The sequence below is a fragment of the Octopus sinensis genome, linkage group LG10 (assembly GCF_006345805.1).
Source record: "Octopus sinensis linkage group LG10, ASM634580v1, whole genome shotgun sequence".
NCBI classification, from domain to species: Eukaryota; Metazoa; Mollusca; class Cephalopoda; order Octopoda; family Octopodidae; genus Octopus; species Octopus sinensis.
Genome location: NC_043006.1, coordinates 17,527,518 through 17,550,684, shown reverse-complemented (window position 1 = coordinate 17,550,684; position 23,167 = coordinate 17,527,518). Strand labels below are relative to the sequence as shown.

Here is a 23,167-nt window from a genome sequence, read left to right as displayed (position 1 = left end):
CTAAATGCCTCTCGAAATACTGGATATTTCTATAACTGAATATCCGTTGTTGAAAGGAATTCTCCCTACCACCCACTTTTTTTTTCTCTCGTTAACCATATGGCTTTGGTTGTGCCTACAGTCTAAATAAAGAACTTCGTTTAACAACAGCATGGTTCCAAATTCAATCTTACTCCACAATTTGACAATATCTTGGTCAAGTGTCTGCTACTGTGGTCTAATGTTGATCAATGTGGGTTAAATTTGGTAGATGGAAACTGAACAGAAGCCCATCTTGTAATATCTGCATATATCTGTGATTTTGTTTATATGTTTACTGGTGTACTGAGTTGCATCCAGTTACATATATAAAAAAAATAAACATAAAAGGTACCAGAATGAAATGTGTTCTGGAGTTGAACCTTTGACAGGACGGTAGTAGGAGACCAGTCAGGTGATGAACACATAATTTATAGAGAAAAGTAACAGAAAGCTGCACCAAGAACAGCATTAGAGTGGTGCTCCAGTATGGCTACAGCCTACAGATAGAAACCTATAAAACCAAAGACAGCTAAATTTATTTTTTAGTATTTGAACTTGTTTGAATTATTCTTATGAAATATTTCATGAATTTAAGCTAAATTCTCAAATTAAGTGTTCAATAGACATAAGAACATATAATTAATTAATTGTAAGACAGAAATCAAAAATGAATATTACAGAGAAATCTAATACGAGAAACTACTTTTTAGCTAAGTAAACGGGTCAAGTAATGTTCCTTGCCTAAGGGAAATACAACAGAAATTCATCAACAAAGTGTCACTGTATCCCATTTTAATCAGGTGCTGGTAAATACAAAATATAGGACAGCAATAGAATAAGAATCAGATAATCTCACATATACATAGATTAGATTTCACAAAGATATTAATTACATTATAACAGTTACTTCTGTTTAATATCTTAATAAAACGAAAGGCCAAATCATTTTAATTGCAAAATATACTTTCATTCTTTTCTTTGTTCTGCATCAACCCTTCCCATATCAACAAGCTTCTGCTTCTTTGATACAGACTTATTGTTTAAACCGGCTATATCAGACCAAAATGGTTTTCCTGCTTTATGCTCAAACCTCTCACACCTACCCTACAAAATCATTCTAAAAATAAACAGGGACATTATCAAAATCTCAGAGTTACAAGATGCTGTGCAATTAATTTAAAACAATGTAATTAAACAGGCTTTACATTTGACAGAGTAATCTGAATGCTAAAGGGTTAAAGCAATCCAAAATATAACCTTCTGTCCAAATTTCATGTTCTGAATACCAGCTTAAATGTTTTGATACCAACTTCCTCCTGGTTCTATGATACAAACTTTAATGTTTTAAAGTGATCTACAGTAAAACATTCCTTCAAAAATTCCTGTCAATTTTGTATTTGAAGCACCAGCTTAATAGTGACAAAGTTATTTTACTAAACTCATCATTATTTCCAAAATTTGGTAAACTAACTGCCTCTCCCAATACTGGATATTTCTATAAGGCATTTCCAAAGAACTATGGTAACAAAAGAGTTAATTACTCTGAGACTTTACTTCCAGATTTGGGTCCAATTTTTTTCCACCAACCTTTTTGTTTTGAACACTGAATATCTTTTGGAAAAAAGCATCTAACCAAACAGAGACTGAATAGTAGTGTTTCTGTAATTCCTGATATCATCAGAGAAAGAGAAGTACAAGGGCATTGCTGAAGAGCAAAGTAATAATTCATTAGTGATACAATCCTATGAAGATTCCAACATGACTATACATACGTTGCCTGTCGAGCAAAATATTTCATTGACCAGACAGGCTTATACTTCACTGACCTCCTAATTGCTATGCAAGATCAGAGCAGGTGCCATGGTTAATTCAGGCAAATCCAAATAAGCTCAATTAGACGATGATCATCAATCAAATTTGCATATACAAATATGGTAAATCCATTCTAAGGATTTATCATCTAATTTCTCATTCCTGCTACTCAAATAACAGTTGTTTGAAAAAGCATCTCCAAATTTGTATCCAACATAACTATAGTTAACTAAATAAACTAAGAAATGGAAAAATAAAACATATAAATTAAGTTCTATAGGAGTTTGAATGTAAAATTACAAATTCAAATTGAAGCAGATGAAACTTAAGTTCAGAATCAACATCAGCCAAAATTAAACCTCAGGAACAATTCGCTCACGTGTTAGAGAGAGAATATCAAACATTTAAATTCTGTAATTCTTTACCTTAGTGACTCATATATTGAGATACTTTGCTTTCTGAAGAGAGGGAGTAAAAAGCAGGGCCTTTGAGACAGTACACAAAAAACTTTGATTCCAGATCATCAGTTTAAGTATCAACAATTCTTAGTACATTATTTGTAACTAAACCAATTATGTATTTCTAAAATTGGCTTAAAATTTTGGCTCAAGGCTAGCAATTTTTGGGGGATGGAGCAAGTTGATTAAATTGACCCCAGTATTTGATTGTTATTTATTTTATCTATCGAGAGGATGAAAAGCAAAGTCAACCATAGCAGAATTTCACCTCAGATTGTAAAGATGGATGAAATGTTGCTAAGCATTTTTTCAAGTGTGCTAATGACTCACTGAGCTACATTTTAGTACCGTAACCTCTTTGGATGTAAAAACTACAGTTATGCCATTACAATATTTTCTTTATAGTATTATTTAATCAAGAAATTACAAAACATTAAGCATTAAATAAAACTCACAAACTCTTAAAAGGTTGCTTTTATCAAAGGTCATAAAGTAAAAAAAATATGAAAAAATCAGGAAAATCTTGCATTCATCAAAATTATAACTAAAAGACTAAACAACACAAACTCAACAAATGATTATTTTAAAAGAAATAAATTCAATTTGAGATGTAAATACCTCATTTTTTGAGGTTAAAGCATTGTTTAGATGTAAATTTTTAGTGAATGTAATGAGAAAAATTACATTAAATTAAACAAATCATTGCCACCATGAGGCCCAATTTATGAAGGGTGCTTTTTACGTGCCACTGGCATGGATGCTAATTATGTGACGCCAGCATTGGCCACGACAATGCTGTTAATAAGTAAAAGATTCATCCCTACAGATTTTTTAAAAAAAAGATGTATTGCAAAAGAAGTCGGGGGTGGTGGAGTGATTTAGTTCAAAATCCAAACCCCAATTTTTTTTAATATGTTGTTCTTGGAAACAAGAGTTGCTTCAGGGAAGCCCATAAATCTAATTTGACTATTTTCAGTTCAGAACATTTGAATTAGTATCTGTGAAATTGAAAATTTTAATGAATTAGATTACAATTTACATTAATTTCGAACTGGAGTCGGTACATTTTTACCGATTCAAACTCCAGGAACCCAATAATTGCTTTCAACAGTTTTGAATGAAACTCTTTATCTTCCAAAATATGGAAGCTAAGAACAAAGATAAAATCAAAATTTCAAATTTAGCAACACATCTTTTTGAACAATGTGTTGCTTGCTTGAGCTTGGTTATATTCAAAGAATATTCTGTTATCGTTAAAATGTGTGATTAAATATGAAGTATGAAGGTTTCAAACACTTAGTTCTACTCCATGTGCTTAACTGAAAATTTATTATAGAATTATATATTTCTCATTTAATCATCCAATTTAATACTTTTCTCATAGATCATTCAATATTTGTCTGTATATTATTGTTTTCTGTGTGCATGAGACACCTATTATGATCTCAATGTGATTCCTTTCAACTATTTGGAATATACTGAGTAAAATATATAAGACTTTGTGGAGCCTAGCATTTGATTCAGACTGGTTCATTTCAGTCATTCTCTAAGGTATTGTCTTATTTGGTTCAAATATTGATTGTGTATTATTCATTTGATATTTTCTAAGCAGGTGCAGTTCACCTACAACTAAGATAAGAACACTGGCTTAGAAGTAAATAAAAGAAGAAATCAGCAACACGCAAAATATCTATACCATTTTATAGAGTAAGAAGCAATAAACAGACATAACAATGTTCAAATAAAACAAAAAGCTTATCACATAATTTCATAAACAGAAATCTTTTATAGAAGTACTTCTGCTAATAGCAGAATACATCCTGATGGCATTCGATAGAGAAGTCTATCAGTACCACATAATATCTATGATGGTAGACAATATTTCAGAAAGGCGGCAAGCTGGCAGAATCGTTAGCACACCGGGCAAAATGCTTAGCGGTATTTCATCTGCCACTACGTTCTGAGTTCAAATTCCCCCAAGGTCGACTTTGCCTTTCATCCTTTCGGGGTTGATTAAATAAGTACCAGTTACACACTGGGATGGATATAATTGACTTAATCCATTTGTCTGTCCTTGTTTGTCCCCTTTGTGTGTAGCCCCTTGTGAGCAGTAAAGAAATAGGTAGACAATATTTCAGAGTGAACATACAAAGCATACACCCACCACTGCCACCACCACCATCATCACCACTTTAATGTCAACGTTTCTGTTCCTGCATGTGTCAGACAGAAATCTTTGAGGCAGATTTTTTTATAACCAGAGACGTTTCATGTCAGAAATATTCAATTGTTTTCAAGAAGGTTCTTTTTTTTTTTTCTGCATGGCTGAACATGTTTTCAGAGAAAACTGGAAACAAACAACACCTGTTGACTGATGATGCTCAGGTACAACCCAAGAGTGGTGTTGTTTGTTCCTTCTCGAGCCATGCCTGGCTCATAAGGGCCGGTTTCCCGGTTTCTTGGCATATAGGTTCCCCACCCAGATGGGACGCTGGTCCGTCGCAGATGAGCTGCAAGAGGAAAGAGTAAGAGAAAGTTGTAGTGAAAGAGTCAGCAGAAGTTTCGCCATTACCTTCTGCCGGAGCCGAGTGGAGCTTAGGTGTTTTGCTCATAAACACCCACATCATCCGGTCTGAGATTCGAACCCGCGATCCCTCGACGGTGAGTCCGCTGCTCTAACCACTAGGCCATGTGCCTCCACAAGAGTGATATCAAGACAAGGAGACATAAACTCTCACACACACACCTTTTATCATTATCTTTAAATTGTTTCAGTCATCAGACACTGCCTTAAAGGGTTTAAAATCAACCCCAGTACTTTTTTTTATTTCTTTGCTTAAAGTCTGGTACTTATTCTATCAGTCTCTTTTTGTTACACAGCTAAGTTACAGGAATGTAAACAAACCAACACCGATTGTCAAGTGGAGTTGGTGGGGAGGGACGAACAAAGACACACATGCACATATATCACAGGTTTCTTTCCATTTCCATCAACTAATTCCACTCAAAGCTTTGGTTGACCTGGGGGTGATAGTAGAAGAGACCTGCCAAAGGTGCTATGCAGTAGGACTGAACATGTAACCATATGGTTGCAAAACAAATTTCTTAACCACACAGCCATGTTTAAGCCTATGTATGTCATCTAATAAACAGAAGCCCATATTTGTGTGTTTAATTCCGTTTTTTCCAGCCCAATGGTTTTTATTGATGGGGTTTAATTGCTTGGTCAGGGGAGACAAGGCAGTGTCTATGCTGTTGTTCAAAACTTCTAAGATTAATTCTTAACTGGCAGACAAATTGATATAGATATAAAGAACCACTTTGTATTGAGTATCATTTTCAGAATGATCACCCATCTAAGACTGCAGGTTGATTCAATGGTATTTGACTGAGGTTTCTGTGAATGGAACAAAGTAATATCTCCAACACTCAATGATTTATGTGTTGTACTTTATTACACAAACACAATAAAATTTGAAAATTTTCACTATAATAACAATCTATTTAGGGCCAGGATTAATAAAAAAAATATATTAAATAACCAGGCAGTACCAGGGACTGAACTCATTTCCTTGTGCTCTACCTTCCTCAACACTACAACAACATCAGTTGAGCAGTTTTGTCTTGTAAATTATTCGTAGACCTCAATGCTGCTGGTGCTATGTAAAACGCACTCAAACCATGCAGTAAAGTGGTTGAGAGTCTTCAACCATAGAAACCATGCCAAAACAGACAGCAGAGATTGGTGCAGTCTCCTGACTTGCCAGCTCCTGACAAACTGTCCAACCCATGGAAAACAGATCTTAAATAATCCTTTCTACTATAGGCACAAGGCCAGAAATATTGGGGAACAGGTCAGTCGATTTAATCAACCCCAGTATGCAAACTGGTACTTAATTTATCGACCCCGAAAGGATGAAAGGCAAAGTCGACCGTGGCGGAATTTGAACCCAGAACGTAGCGACGGGTGAAATACTGCTGAGCACTTCGTCCGACGTGCTGATGATGATTTGTCTATTGCAACAGATTTTATTAACTATTCTAAAATTTCAAAATAATTTTGCATACAATTTCATTAAGTATTACATACTGAAAAATTAAAAGACAACATAACCAGTATCTCAAAATAAATTACAGAAATGATTCAATATAGCAAAAAGTTTGTTGCTAATCCGATAAACCAAGTTAACTAACTATTCCATCCAATAAATTTCTCGTCAGTGAAAATCAAAACACGTGTTTCCATTAATCAAAACTGATTATTCATTTTGCAGAACTATTAAGAAGGATATTTATGCTTAGCTGAACACGTTTAAGCATGGAGATGTTACAAACCATTTCCTGTTCACTAAGCATCCAGATGCTGGTAAACAAACAACCAAAATCAAACAAGTGGAAAGGGTTTTAAGAAGATCGTAATGAACAAGAATCAAAAGTCTCTACATCTGATTAAAATATACTTATGAAATCTGACAGCAGATGCTTTCTGCAGAGATTTAATATGTTGTGTCAACTGAGGAATGAAATACAAGATTTAAATTAAGCACAAGATAAAATAATTCAGAATTATATTTTTATTATAATTTTAGTTAAAAATGCAAAATGCACAAAATTAAAAATATATTAGCAAATGTCAATACAAATACATAGCTCATTAGGCAAACCTTAGTTATAGAAATTGAATGCATCACTAATAGATATGAAACATACATTATTACATAAGATAGAAAGTTAAGTAGAGTATTTAAAAATTATCTTGAGATGAATGAAAATTTGTTGTTAGAAAAGTTTTCAACAAAATTAGAAGAAAAAAATACAAGAATTTTTTTTCCTTAATCACCTGATTCGAAAACAACCCAAAAAAATGAAACCTTTGAAGACAAAACTACTGGAATATAATTAAATATTATTCAATGATGAACCAATTGAGCTGTAAACTAATTGCAGAACAAAAAAAGTTTAAATATTAATATAACAAGGAATGTAAATAGAATTGAAATTACTGGTTTGGACCAGACTGAATCTAACCTGAAGAACATGGTTTTCATATAAAGATCTATACATACATTCACTCATACACGTATGTGTATGAGTAATTACATACATCTATACACATGTGTGTGTGTGTGTGTGTGTGTGTGTGTATGGGCAAGGAAATAAGCTTTTTAACTGGATAGACAAAAGCAACAGTAATGATGTACCTTGATCAAGGACACAATGCACTGTCCATTTCAGGAATTGAACTCACAACATAAGTCCAACACCCTAACCACGAGGTCACACACCTTCATGAATGTATGTGTATATACATATATTTCATCATCAGATTAAATTCCACTTTCCCATACTTGCATAGGTTGAGAGATTTTCTAGGGTTGGATGCCCTTCCTGTCACAAATCCTCACCTGTTTCCAAGTAAAGGTAATATTTCCCCAACACCAGACATGTTTGCATGGAAAACCGGAAACAAGGGACACTGCTTGTTTGACAGTGTTACTTGTATGTATGTATATATATATATATATATATATATATATATATATATATATATATATATATATATAGTAGGCTTCAGTTTCCATTTACCAAATCCACTCACAAGTGCCGATACAAATTATTTGTACCGGCACTTTATATTCAGGGTTCAAACGCTGTCGAAGTCATCCTTCTGAGATTGATAATATGAAATAGATTAGGGCCCAAGGAGACACTTGCTCAAGATGCTATGCAGTAGGATTGAACCTGAAACCATATAGTTGTCGAGTGAACTTCTTAACCGACAGACAAATTGACATAGATATAAAGAAACAGTTTGTATTGAATATCATTTTCAGCATGATCGCTCATCTCAGACTGCAGGTTGATTCAATGACGTTTGACTGAGATTTCTGTGAATGGAACAAAGTAATATCTCCAACACTCAATAATTTATGTGTTGTACTTTATTACACAAACACAATAAAATTTGAGAATTTTCACTATAATAACAATAATAATATCAGTTACATAAATATCAACAGAAACATAACCTTGCTTCAGCATGTGACTAAGCATGATTAAGCAAAAGGGTCAAACAAAAGATAGAGTAAAAGAACTATATATATATATTTAAATGCAGTAACAATTCTTCACTTCTTTATAAGATATCTGAGATAGATTATTTTTTGCAACAAACAACATTGATTTGTAAAGTTTTATCTGGCAACTATAAGAACTGAGAATACTTATTGATTGTTTTTAAAGCATTAATTGATATATAAGGTAGTGTTAACCTGTTTGATGTAAAAAAATACGAGACCTTTTAAACTTTAGCTGAATTATCATTCTTCAAAGATATATGGCTTATTAAATATTAGTTTTCAAGCTTCTAACAGCCATATGCAAGTATATCATTCTCACATTCTTTACCAAATAGCAAAGTTCACTGGAAATTAGGACAGTAAATTTCTTAAAGCAATATATGGATAGGATGTGTAAATCAATCCATATTTAGCCAGTGGGAAGACAAGAGCCATTAAATTAAGTGATTAAATGCTTATCTTGAATATTCTAATAGCAATAAATCTATATGCAGAAAGTAAAGTGGATTTCATGAGGATTTCATAGTGAAGGAACTTGAGCTCTTCCATATACAGAATACTGCACACAGAATTAATGATTTTGAAAGTCTTTGGAAACATTGATTCATTTGTTGTAGGTAATCTAATTTGTTGATATAACAGCGTCAGCTACCAATATATATAAATTAGATGATGGTCATATTACACACACATACACCAGAACAGCAAAGAACCTCCTAGATTCATTATTCTTGATAAACATGTCAACAGGAAATTCATGGTGTACGTCAATAGACTATGGGGGTAACTGAAGAAAAAATAATAATAAAAAGATAAAATATGAAGACACTATTAGTACCAGCCTAACTCAACTAGCACAACACCAATGACGGTGTAAAATACATACGTAGGTGTTTATAATTACAATTGAGACATAATCTTAAAGATAAATATTGTTCAACAGTAACCATAGAGAGAGAGAAAAGAGACAAAGAAAGAAAGAAGCAATGGAAATTAAGAAATCATGGGACTTGTAGAAAATTTAGTTGATGGAAAGAATTAAGTGTATGTATAATTCAATATGTATAAAATAAATGGAAAACAGCGTAGTTATTATAAAAATTTTAACAATAAGTACTTGTGAAGAATTTCAGTGTATCAAACTGATTGTATTCGCAGTTATAAATAGAATCAGTCAACAGATCATGAATAGATAACATTAGTACAAAGACAGAAAATAGTAAAAGGGGGAAAAAAAAAAAAGATAAACATCTACAACTCAATCTCTTTTCAAATGAAATTTAGAAAGAAAAAAATATATGAAGATTAAATAAAACTATTATATTCATTCATATAAAATGCCTATTTTTTTTTATAGAACATTTAACATCTTTCTCTCAGGATGTATATGTGTATAACAGTTGAAAGATGGAAACAATAAGTAACATGGCAACATAGTCAACATATCAATATATATAAGCAATAAAGCAATGAGACAAAATTTAAAAACACTATTTTCAAGACTCAAAGCGAAGGAAAATTAAAATAGACCTCCCACACATAAAACTGAAGCATTTGCTATCATAACCAATCCAATGTTTTTAGATAAGCAAAGCATGGAATGGTTTTACCAATTATTTCTTAATTTTTAATAGGGTTTCCAGGGGCCACTTTAGGATTTTTGCCTTGTAAAGTTACAAGGCAATCAACATTAGTGCTTGTGCTATAGAAGAAAAAAAAAGCACTAGGTACATTCTGTAGAGTGATTGATGTTAGGAAGTGCATCCAGCCATAGAATCAATGCCAAAGGATAAGATTTTGGTACAAGCAGCAATCTTCTGATTCACCAGACAGTCAAGCAGTGCCACAAGATGCTAGCAGAGAAGCATGATGTCCTATATAGTAAATGATCGGTAGAATATGGCCAAGTATATTATCCTTTTGCTGGCTTCTATCACTGCTGTGGCCATGCTGGGGCTCTACTTGAATATAAAGATGATTGCATCAACCTGCTTTATAGAGTTGTATTTCATGAGAATAAATTACAAAACATACATTCCAGAACAAAAAACAGGTGCATATGCACCCCTAGTTCCATACCCTGTATCCTAATGGATTTTGGGAATAAAGTAAAAAAAAAAAATTTTTTAAACGGAAGCAGGAAGAAAACTGCAGTATCAGCAGGTGGAATTTTGAATGATACTCAACACAACATTGTATATTATATTCAATGTTGCATTGAATATATTATGATCGAAAGAACACATTATTCAAAAAAATGTTTCCCCGTGAATAATTTACAATAAAAGAAAATATTTAAATGTGATGATAAATTATTGCTAAACTGGTAATAACAAAGACAAATAAATATTGGTCAGTATTGGTTATAGATTTAAAATACAAATTTAATGATATGCCAGATAATGAAATTTAATGTTTGCAAAATTATTCCTCCCAAATATATTTCTGCAATCTTTTTTTTTTTGTATGTGTGTGTTTATTTTCAAGTACCATGTAGGTTGATGTTACTTGCTCTAAAGACAGAATACAAGAATATGAATTACTTATAAATCTCCTAAGAGGAATTAATGTATGAAACAAAACATTTGCATAGAGAATCTTATGCCACACGACCCAATCATTAACATGAACATACGTTAAGTTTATTGTTACAATATTTTTCTACATTCTGATATAGGATACTCAGAGCAAGCATCTTTCCTCATAACCTTGTGATTGAAATCAAGTAGATGGAAACCTATTGAATATGCTGTATTGAATATGCTTAGGACTGTTTCTATAGTAACAGAGCTAAAGCATGCAGAGTGGAGCTGCTTGACAGAGTTTGACCTTGAACTCTGTTGCACATGCACACTGAGTTATAACATCCTTGTTCATTTCCATTGTTTATAGCAATGCTTGGAAGTGTGTAGAGTGTGGTTGTCTAACCATACCAGAGGTTCCAACAGTGACCACCGCAAAAAAAATATGTGTATGTATGTGTGTGTGTGTGTGCATGCGCACATGCATATAGTCATGTCTTGAAGATTATTACAGCCCAGAATCTTTTCGAAAATAAAATCCTACTTGACAGGGACAATATTTCATAACATTGAAGAAATCCAAGAGAATGCAACTAGGCAGCTACTCACTATCCCCAAAAAAGTTCCGGAAATGCTTCCATCAATGGAAATGACTCTGGATAAAGTGTGTGGCTTCAGAAGGGGAACTAAATTGAAGGAGATTAAATGCTGAATTGATATGTGTTGTAGTTTTCATGGATCTTTTCGGTTTGAACGGCAATTTTTAAAATAATTTCCACGTAACTAAACACTTTTAAACTTCATATACTGGTAGAATGTGTTTATAAAACATCTTTTTATCTTGGCTTTATTGAGAAAATTCTATAGTTTGTAAGATATTTGTTGTTTTTTTTTCTTCAATTTCTGCAATTTCAACCAATCAATGACGTCTATTGAGGTGAAAACATTATGTGCCGTATGAACATGTCTCTCATTTAAGAAACAGATTGGGTTTATTTACATTTCTGAAGAAAAAAGATACCCTTCCCCACACCTGTAAACAGATTGAAATGCAATAGATCGATACTAGGGTCATAATTATGTGTGACATTTTCATATGACACCGCTAGAAAAAACTGCCATTCAAACCGAAAAGATCCGTTTTCATTTTTATAGTATAAGCCCCAATACTTTCTGATCAAACATCATATACTTTGATGTGCTGCTTCTTACTGCAGCAATTCCAGTAAGAAAAACAGACGTTAACTGTTGATGTTGATGATGATGATTAATGCATGCTAAACTGATCAGCTGAAATTTGTAAAGTCTTACATCAGGAAATAGAAAGGAGAAACTAACCTTGAAATTTCTTATTATGAAGAAATATATCATTTAAAAAAAAAAAGTCTTGAAGTTATATCATCATTGTTTTTAATATCTATTTTCCCATAACAACATGGGCTACAATACTGAATATCCTTCCATGCCACAATCCTGTGTAATCTCTGTGAGGTAAATAAGATTTGATGTAATTACCTTATTCTAAATCCTCTTAGGCCTGATTCTACATTTGGTAATTCCTACTACTAACATTCCAGTCAATGCATTTTTTTTTTATGCCATGTGATTTCAAAGACATAGTCAAAAGTTTATTTAAATACAAATATGTGTGTCTATATAGGTGCAGGCATGGCTATGTGGTAAGAAGCTTGCTTCCCAAACACATGGTTTCAGGTTCAGTCCCACAGTATGGCACCTTGGGCAAACATCTGCTATAACCTCAGGGTAACCAAAAGCCTTGTGAGTGGATTTGGTAGATAGAAACTGAAAGAAGCCTGTTGTGTGTTTGTCACCTGCCGCCACCACTTGACAACCGGTGTTGGTGTGTTTACATCCACATAACTTAGCTGTTCCACAAAATCTATTACTTAGAATAAATACCATGTATATTCGACTAAAAATTCTTCGAGGTGGTGCCCCAGCATGGCTGAAACCAGTAAAAAATAAAAGAAAGAACTAGATGTTCAACCATTACTAAATAGGATCACAGAATAAGAGAACACTGTACTCCAGCTAAATAGAAAATATTAAAAACAGCAATCAAAATACAATGTTCACAATGCCTTAAGCCTTAACCTTTTTGATACCAACCCATCTAGGACTGCCCCTTTTCTGACAAAATCATGTCAAATGTACATACCAAAACACCAGCTTAATAATATTAGATTTATTTTACTAAATACTTCATTATTTTCAAAATTAATTGCATCAAAGGCAGTGCTGTTTCCACAGAAATATTGTTACAAAAGGGATAAACATGGATTGTTGTAGCTATTCAGTTATATTGGTCAATGCAAATGGAATAGTTTTAAAGATAGCACCATAACAAAAAAACTAAATGAAATAAAGCACTACTCATATCAAGGCCCCACACACACCACGTGTCACTTCGAGCCTACAAGGTCACAAGTCCTGATGATGTCCCATTACTTAAAAACAATGCACCATAAAGCTAGTCCCTATACCTCCCAATCTCACACCACTTTGCCCAGTTCTTCCTCTATTTGTCCCTTTCCTCCTCAGAATCTCGGAATGTAATCGCTTTGTCATTTCCTCTCTGCAGGCGTCGACCTGCAGCTGATGAAGAGGGATGATTAACACGGTCAAAATTCACGCCAAACCATTGAAAGAACACAAAAACAAAAGAAATAATAAATAATAAAAAAGAAACGCAGGAGTGGCTGTGTGGTAAGTAGCTTGCTAACCAACCACATGGTTCCGGGTTCAGTTCCACTGCGTGGCATCTTGGGCAAGTGTCTTCTGCTATAGCCCCGGGCCGACCAATGCCTTGTGAGTGGATTTGGTAGACGGAAACTGAAAGAAGCCTGTCGTATATATGTATATATATATATATATGTGTGTGTGTGTTTGTGTGTCTGTGTTTGTCCCCCTAGCATCGCTTGACAACCGATGCTGGTGTGTTTACGTCCCCGTCACTTAGCGGTTCGGCAAAAAAGAGACCGATAGAATAAGTACTGGGCTTACAAAGAATAAGTCCCGGGGTCGAGTTGCTCGATTAAAGGCGGTGCTCCAGCATGGCCGCAGTCAAATGACTGAAACAAGTAAAAGAGAAAGAGAGAAACACTCTGACATTGTAAACATGGTTAATGAAAATGACGGGCTTAAGATGTTCGAAAAGAAATGACTATAGTTAACAGAGTATTTCCTTCTGTATCTAAATAGATTAGCTAATAAGTGAGGAATTAATATGATAATAAAATCACCAGAAAATGCTAAACTAACGAGAGATGGAAGCACTCATTTATATCAGCTTGTTGAGTCACACGCTCAAACGTTGTTATGAAGCCATAAGCACACAAAAAAAAGGCAAGTCCTAAAAATACATGGAGAAAATCAATATTTAAGAACACAGCATATACTCTTGGGATGAGATTTACTAGAAATAGACATAACATGGATGTTGAATTCTTATCGTTATCCTACAGACTATTGGAAGAAATGCTGATAAACGATCTACAAATTGATCCGCCTTATGGTAATGTAGTGATATAATAATAATAAAAAAGAAACGCAGGAGTGGCTGTGTGGTAAGTAGCTTGCTAACCAACCACATGGTTCCGGGTTCAGTTCCACTGCGTGGCATCTTGGCAAGTGTCTTCTGCTATAGCCCCGGGCCGACCAATGCCTTGTGAGTGGATTTGGTAGACGGAAACTGAAAGAAGCCTGTCGTATATATGTATATATATATATATGTGTGTGTGTGTTTGTGTGTCTGTGTTTGTCCCCCTAGCATCGCTTGACAACCGATGCTGGTGTGTTTACGTCCCCGTCACTTAGCGGTTCGGCAAAAAAGAGACCGATAGAATAAGTACTGGGCTTACAAAGAATAAGTCCCGGGGTCGAGTTGCTCGATTAAAGGCGGTGCTCCAGCATGGCCGCAGTCAAATGACTGAAACAAGTAAAAGAGAAAGAGAGAAACACTCTGACATTGTAAACATGGTTAATGAAAATGACGGGTTTAAGATGTTCGAAAAGAAATGACTATAGTTAACAGAGTATTTCCTTCTGTATCTAAATAGATTAGCTAATAAGTGAGGAATTAATATGATAATAAAATCACCAGAAAATGCTAAACTAACGAGAGATGGAAGCACTCATTTATATCAGCTTGTTGAGTCACACGCTCAAACGTTGTTATGAAGCCATAAGCACACAAAAAAAAGGCAAGTCCTAAAAATACATGGAGAAAATCAATATTTAAGAACACAGCATATACTCTTGGGATGAGATTTACTAGAAATAGACATAACATGGATGTTGAATTCTTATCGTTATCCTACAGACTATTGGAAGAAATGCTGATAAACGATCTACAAATTGATCCGCCTTATGGTAATGTAGTGATATAATAATAATAATAAAAAGGGACAGCATGATCAATTAATATAATGAATAGCTGGGGGAGAGAAAACTTGCTCGAGGCGGAATTATACACTGTGGCATCAAAAGAAGAAGAAAAATTAAGACCCTTCACTTTATGTATTGCGTGCGTGCGTGTGTGTAACTCCTTTACAACGTCCCCGAACAGCCACTTGTGGGGGGTATTTAATGCAGGCTATATTCATTCACAAGATCAAAACTTATAACTGTTTAACATACAAGTGCTAGGCTCGCACAAGACCCTTTTGTTTGTTGATCGCTATAGAAATTATTAATCGTTAGAAATATATTCATTATTCAATACAGTCTTAGCAAGCCAGACGGGGGTTGTTCGAATATCTAAATTATTCTATCCAACAGTTTTGGTGAAGAAATGATCTTTGATTCTGAATACCAATTAGTGAACCAAATCTACAGAAAGTTCCAATACAACGCAGTTTTTCCCGTTTTTTCTTTCTTTTTTTTTTCTTTCTTAGCCAAACGTTGCCTGAATAGACAAGTTTTGAAACTAAATAATAAGCAATGAAGGATAGGGAAAGGTTTATTGCATTAAGCAACGGAGCATTTCAAATAAGAAAGCAGAAATTATATTCTTGTTAACATTAGAATACACAATACAAAAGAAAGAAGAAGAAAAAAATGAATTAGAAATATAAAAAAAACAAAAAAACTAATGGGTAAAAGAAAAGTCAACATTGATAAATTTATGAAACTTTTCTTTTTCTCTTTCTTGAAATTATTCAAAATAATATAAATTCACGAAGAGGAGAAATATATTTTCAAAATACGCGAAAAATCGATTTATGTATGTATGTAACTATATTATGAGAAGTGATATTGAAAAATGCTTCATAAAAGTGAAATAGAGATTTTTTTTTTTTATACTTTTTGAAGTAGAACCAGTTATATAATTCTTCAATAGGGCCATTGAATTTATCTAGTAAACACCAATATCAGCTGAACTTTGGAGGAGTTGTCCACTTGAGATAAATTTTATATATGTATATATATTCATTATATATATATATATATAATGAATATTTTGCCTCAGTTCCATAAATGACATCACTACAGAAAAGAAAAAGCGTGCTGCTGCGATTGCTAACGTAAAATATACCCTGGGCACATAAAGAAAAAGATCAAGTGAAGATGTTAATGCCAAAGGTAAATAAATTTTAGAAGGAAGTTACAAAAGCTTTCATAATAGTTAAAATTGAAATAGAGATACAAAGTTTGATAAAAATGTAGTAATAATAATAATAATACGATGGGCTTAAAAAGTAATTCAATTTTAGAAGACATGAAATTAAATCAACGAAACGTCGACATCAACATACGGAGATTTGCATCATATTTTATCAGCACACATGTGTTCTTCTCAGCCTCGAGGGCACCTGGGTTGATTGTGGTTGGTGTTGTATTGAAATTACAATGACGACTACAACAACTACTAGTAGTAGTAGCAGCAGTAGTAGTCGTGATAACAATACAAGTAGTAGTAGTAATCAGTTTCAATTCCCAGTTGAAGTGACTTAGCTCATAGCCACATGTATTTCCGGAAGGAAAAAAAAGGTGCTTCGTAAACACAGCCTCGTGGAGAAATAATGACAGTTACAATAATAATAATAATATTATTATTATTATTGTTGTTGTTCGGTATATTTTTAATGTATGGAGATGAATGACTCTCGTAAAGGACAAATTCTGGTTCTTTACATTCTGAATTCAAATGTTGTCAAAGTCTACTTGTGCCTTTCATCCCTTCCGGGGTCGATGAAATAAGTACCAGTTGAACACTCGAGTTGATGTAATCGACTCACCCCCAACCCACCAATATTTCAGATTTTGTCCCGATAATAGAAAGGATTATTATTAGTTGCAGAAATGCTAGTGCACCGAGCTGGTAGAATCGTTACAGCACCGAGTAAAAAGCTTAGCGGTATTCTGGCTCTTTACGTTCTTAGTTCAAATTCCGCCTAAGTCGACTTTGCCTTTCACCTTTTCGGAGTCGATAAAATAAAAAAAAGTTGATGTGATCAGCTTACTCCCTTCTCTAAAATTGCTGACCTACCAAGAATCTAAAACCATTATTGGTTGCAAGGAAAATAAAAAGTTTATTATTTAAGCATAAAAATCGCAAATGTATTGCGCTGGAGACCAATAAAAAGATATTTGTTTGGCAGGTGCGAAAGATTTTTTTTCTCCCCCTTTTTTTTTTAAGACTGCATGTAACTGATGATCTTAACACCAGCTAATAAGCTTATTTTTGATTAGACAAGACACAAATTTAAGCAAACAGATGACAAAAAAAAAAAATAGGATGTTATGATGTCCATACGTAATTCTGTGGGGATTAGTAGTGTAAAGAAGAAAAAACATGCTACTAATTAAAACAAGGTCGCTGTCTCGATTCCAAATACTTTAGTTTCTTTTAAGTAGGGACGAAGGCCCTAAGTACTCGATGAAAGGAAATGGTCGGTTGAATCGATCAAAGTGAACATCTGATACAAATTTATCAACCCTGAAATTAATTTGAATTCAGAATAACGAGAACAATAAACAGCCTTGGTTTTCTTTATTGTTTCTGCCACTTCACTGACCTTGAATTTGCGAGGCCACGAAACAGCTTCTAGGTGATCGCTAGACCTGCTAGAAACAACAATGGGATTCCCCTCAAAAGGACGAATACATTGGCTAAATGGAATAATTGAAACCAAAGGAAAGAACGGGTCATGATGGCTGGAGTACCGCTGAACACCCGTCTTTTCAGTTAGTGCTAATCTGGTGCTAGTATCAACTTCATTGATTAGGGATGGCTTGAGTCTAAAGCTAATCAACACACCGAAAATTAAAATACGCAGATCAAATTATATCGAGAATATGTTTTAAAATTTTATTCCCTTTTTTTCTATTCAAAAATGTGTATTCGATGTCCCATCAATTATCATCGTCACAGTTAAAATTGAAAACAAAAATTGTCCAACACAAATGATCAGCCACCAAGGTCGATATTTGAATTTCCCACTGAACAATAAACAAATCAGATCAACAATATAAAAAGTAAGCCGGATATAATCCATTTCGAATAAATTAAGCTAATTTATATACCTGATTATTATTACTATTGACAGGTGGGGTACGTATATTTCGGCCTCAAAGATGGCACACTTCGAAATAAACAGTCGTTCACATGTACTTTCGAGTAATAAGCAGACTTGGGAAACCTGAGGCTGAGTATATAACATTTAAAGCACTAAGAACCGCATTATTATTTTTTATAAATCCGACGCATCTGGAGATTGATTTAAATTATAATATAAATGTTCTTAACCATGTACGACATTACATTTACCTGCCCTAATAAAATACCTTAATCTTCTATTCACATGTTAATGTTTAGACCTAGATCGGGTTTAACCTGATAGCAGTTTTTACCTTTGTCACGGACCCGTGGCCATAAATGTTTTATTCTCGATTTTTATCTGCTTATATATTGTAAATTTACTGTAATTCTGTAGTCCGATCACACTACTTTATTTGTACTTTATTACAACTAATTGCAACACAGCGTACGTATAGAGACATGACTAAATAAAGCAAGGCATTTTAAACCTTCGCTTAGACAACGATATTTGCTAACTCAGAACTTATTATTATCATTTATATATGTAATTTAGATTCATTGAATGCAGGGTGAAAGTTTAAGAGGCAACCTTAAATAATATGGCAATATCAACTAAAGTCAGAACTTTAACCATATTACATACACTCAACAGAAAAAGCCATAATAATCTGTGTACATATTTTTCCAACAAAACAAATGTTACTCCAAAGGTAACAACGAGCTGCATAGATAATAATTTCAAATGACTGTATTTGTAGTAGCCCTAACGACAATCGAAATTAAACTGCTTTAAATTTAGGCGCAAGACCAACAACCATGAGGAGAGACAATTAGTTGACGCCACCGTCCGCAGTACTTGAACTCAGAACCTAAAGAAATACTGCAAGACTCCCTAACAATTTTACAAATTCACTACTCTGTATAACAATTTTTAATTTCGGCACAAGTGTAAAATCGTGTTATGGTTCACAGCACAGCCCTTCCACAAATAGTTTTAGTGTAAGAAAACCTACAAGTGGCTGTGAGTGGATGGGGGTCTGTCAATGTATATTTCTTTATAGCCCACAAGGGGCTAAACATGGACGGGACAGACAAAGGGATTAAGTCGATTACATCGACCCCAGTGCGAAACTGGTACTTTATTTATCGACCCCGAGAGGATGAAAGGCAAAGTCGACCTACTATATGTTATCGCTCCTGAAAGGAATATGAACTCAGAACGTAAATAGTCGGAGGGAATGACTTTCTAATGATTCTGTCAATCCACACCCACCTACCTATATAATAATAGTGTAATTGAGGCACAAAGCTAGTAATTTTTAAGGAAATGGGGTTAGTCGATACCATAGACCTCGGCGCTTTACAACTACTTTGTCTTATCAATCAATCGGAGGGATGAAATGAAAGTTGATCTCAGCCTGATTCGAACTCACAACGCAAACAGGTATTGTCTGTTGTTTAAGGCAGCGAGCTGGCAGAAACGTTAGCACGCCGGGCGAGATGCTTAGCGGTATTTCGTCTGCCATTACGCTATGAGTTCAAATTCCGCCGAGGTCGACTTTGCCTTTCATCCTTTCGGGGTCGATAAATTAAGTACCAGTTATGCACTGGGGTTGATATAATCGACTCAATACCTATGTCTGTCCTTGTTTGTCCCCTCTGTGTTTAGCTCCTTGTGGGTAATAAAGAAACAGGTATTGTCTGTTGCATTAACAATGTAATGTGAACACCGTCTCTGTATTTGAGTGGTGGAACAGTTTCAGATTTTTAGGATTTCAATGTGTAACTTTGACGGTGAGGATGGCATTCACCAGCCACTGACCACTTTCCTACTTGGCTATGTGAAAAGGAATCAGTCAAACTAGCCATCGCTTCCTTTCCCACAACATTTGGTTTTGGATTTTTCCAATTCACTTCTCCATATTGTTCTTTCTGGGCTTTGTCCCTTAGATTTTGCGGTTCTAAAACCAAATGGATCCAATATCAAACAGAGTTAAATGACTGGATAATTTTTTTAGATCGTAGAAATATACTGTAGAGAAAGATTACATGACATCTTTTGTAATCCTTACAGGGTTTTATAGCTTCGATACTGAAACAAATTACAACTACATTCCATAAGAATTAATATTATATTTTGGTGGTATAAAATATTCAGTGTCACCATTTTTCTGGTAAAAAGGAATTTATCAAAAAGAAAAATAACCGGATGGGCTGTGTCTAAGTGTAAAATCGTGTTACGGTTCATAGCACAGCCCTTCCACAATTAGTTTTAGTGTAAGAAAACCTACAAGTGTCTGGCCGTGATCGAATGAAAACTTGTAAAAGAGGCACAGGGGAACTTTACACAGGCAAAATTGCAGTAATTATTAAAATAAATAATTAATTAAAATTTAAAATACTTTATCAGGAGGAGATACGACTGACTTTTGGCGGTGCCAGCGTTTTTTGTCCGAACCATTTTATTAATTACCAGGAATATTGCTAACTCTTGATTAAACTATTATTTAAACTACATATTTTTTAAAAGATTCCTTTATTTACAACATTATTTAATTTAAGGATTCACGCGAAAATCTTTTTGAATTAGTACTTGAATTTCTAAAGTTTAAAAGAACGAATTTTGAAAAAGAAAAAAATGTCAATAAATAACGAAACAGTAACTTTATATTGCCAATAAGAAATAATAAAAAAAAAATTGAGGTTCAGTGGTGCAACAATATAAAAGTCAACTAAAAACTCTTCGTAAAATTGGAAAAAAATCTCATCAAAATACATTTCATAAAATGAAAGTTATTTTGTTATGCAACAGTAAATAGGATCGTTCGAAAATAAAGACAAATTCTTTCGATTAAATGGAAATAAAAGCAACAAATGATTGTACCTCTAAGAATCGAGACTGGAAACTCGTCGTTGATATTGTTTCCATTCTTAATGATGATGATCAGATTAAAAATTAAAGATTGGTTCTGTTAACTTGATCAATAAATGGCGCTGGTCCAAAAGTCGTACTCGGCTTAAAAAGTTTCTCCGTTTCACCTAGACTATTCCAGTTTTTATATTTCCCTTTCACTTTTTTTTTTATTATGCTAGCGAAGAAGTCTTTATGTGGGCATTCGATGTACTAAAAATAGCAGCGAAACTGCCCCAGAAACATACCCTACATTAGATACATACATCATCTGTATGGCATGATATATCTGCTCTTCTCAGAGTTGAACAAGAACAACACAAACAAAAAGAAACAATTTTCAGGTAACAAATGCTTAAAGATCACGACATTTATCCAACCTCCTCCACTATTTTTAATTTTTTTTAATTCCAAATCAGATGAAATTTATAAAAGAAAAAGAAAAAAAAGTGGGTGGAGAGGAACGAATGCCAAAAATAACACTGTCTATCAGCTCACGGAAACTCGACAAATAGCCCTCAAATAAGGTTACAGTTTGCTCCATTTTTGCCTTTAAAACAAGCATACCCCTCGCTAAGGGGGTGCACTCGGCGGCATTGTCCCTTCACTATTCAATGGTGAACCCTCAGATTTACAGTGACACACTTATTTCGAAACTACACTTTAGCCTTATTACAAATTACTGCCCACCTAGAATATTCTGAAGCACCCCCAGGAACCAAAGTCTGGCGACAAGGTTTTAAAATTGTTTCCGTAATCTGTTTCGATATTTCTTATGTCTAAAAGTTATTTCGCTACCTTATTTATTTATGTCTTTATTATAGGAGACTTTAGGTGATGTAGTAAGCGCTATAGTCTGTTGTCACCTTAAAACAGTTCTCAAAATATTTTTAAACTATCACCCACCGTTATTTTCTAGCACGCTTTCAACGCCCACTTACTACGATTCAATAAAATTAAATACACAATGAGAAAAAAAAAATCACTGCCCATAGGAAGATGGTTTCCATTAAAATACTACATGCACATGGATCATGTAGTCTTTACCTTCGGCTAGTCTTTTAATACGAAATGTCAAAGCAACATTTCAACTAACAATATTCTTCCTACAACAGGCCTAAGACCTGAAATTTTGAGGAAGAAGGCAAGTCGATTACATCAACTCCAGTGCTCGGATCTTTTCCTTTTGAACGGCAGTTTTCAACACAATTTCTAGTTAACTAAATACTTTTAAACTTCAACCCTAACCCAGTGCTCAACCGATACTTATTTTATCGACCTCGAAAGGTTGAAAGACAAATCCGACCTCGGCGGCATTTGAACTCGGGACTTAAAGCTGTAAGTAATGCGGCCAAGTACACAGTCCGATATGCTCGCAGTCCTTCAGCCACTAATATTTATTTCTTTACTATCCACAAGGGGCTAAACACAGAGGGGACAAACAAGGACAGACAAAGGGATTAAGTCGATTACATCGACCCAGCGCGAAACTGGTACTTTATTTATCGACCCTGAAAGGATGAAAGGCAAAGTCTACCTCGGCGGAATTTGAACTCAGAACGTAACGACAGACGAAATACATATTTTTTTACTACCCACAAGGGGCTAAACACAGAGAGGACAGACAAACGGATTATGTCGATTACATCGACCCCAGTGCGTAACTGGTACTTATTTAATCGATCCCGAAAGGATGAAAGGCAAAGTCGACCTCGGCGGAATTTGAACTCAGAACGTAACGGCAGACGAAATACAGCTACGCATTTCGCCCAGCGTGCTAACGGTTCTGCCAGCCCGCC

The 23,167-nt window shown here is 34.3% G+C and overlaps 1 protein-coding gene across 9 annotated transcripts in view; it reads right to left on the bottom strand.

The window, feature by feature from the left end:
• LOC115216453 (transient receptor potential cation channel subfamily M member 3) overlaps nucleotides 1-23,167 on the bottom strand; it is an 841,279-nt gene that overhangs the window by 433,297 nt on the left and 384,815 nt on the right. Inside the window, exon 1 of one of the 9 annotated variants that reach the window (XM_036506325.1) lies at nucleotides 16,671-16,700. The exons of the other annotated variants lie outside the window; for them this stretch is intronic. Coding sequence (XP_036362218.1) covers nucleotides 16,671-16,685 — 15 coding nt within the window. The 5' untranslated portion in view covers nucleotides 16,686-16,700. Of the gene's footprint in view, nucleotides 1-16,670; nucleotides 16,701-23,167 lie in introns of those variants that run through there. 9 annotated transcript variants of the gene reach the window in all.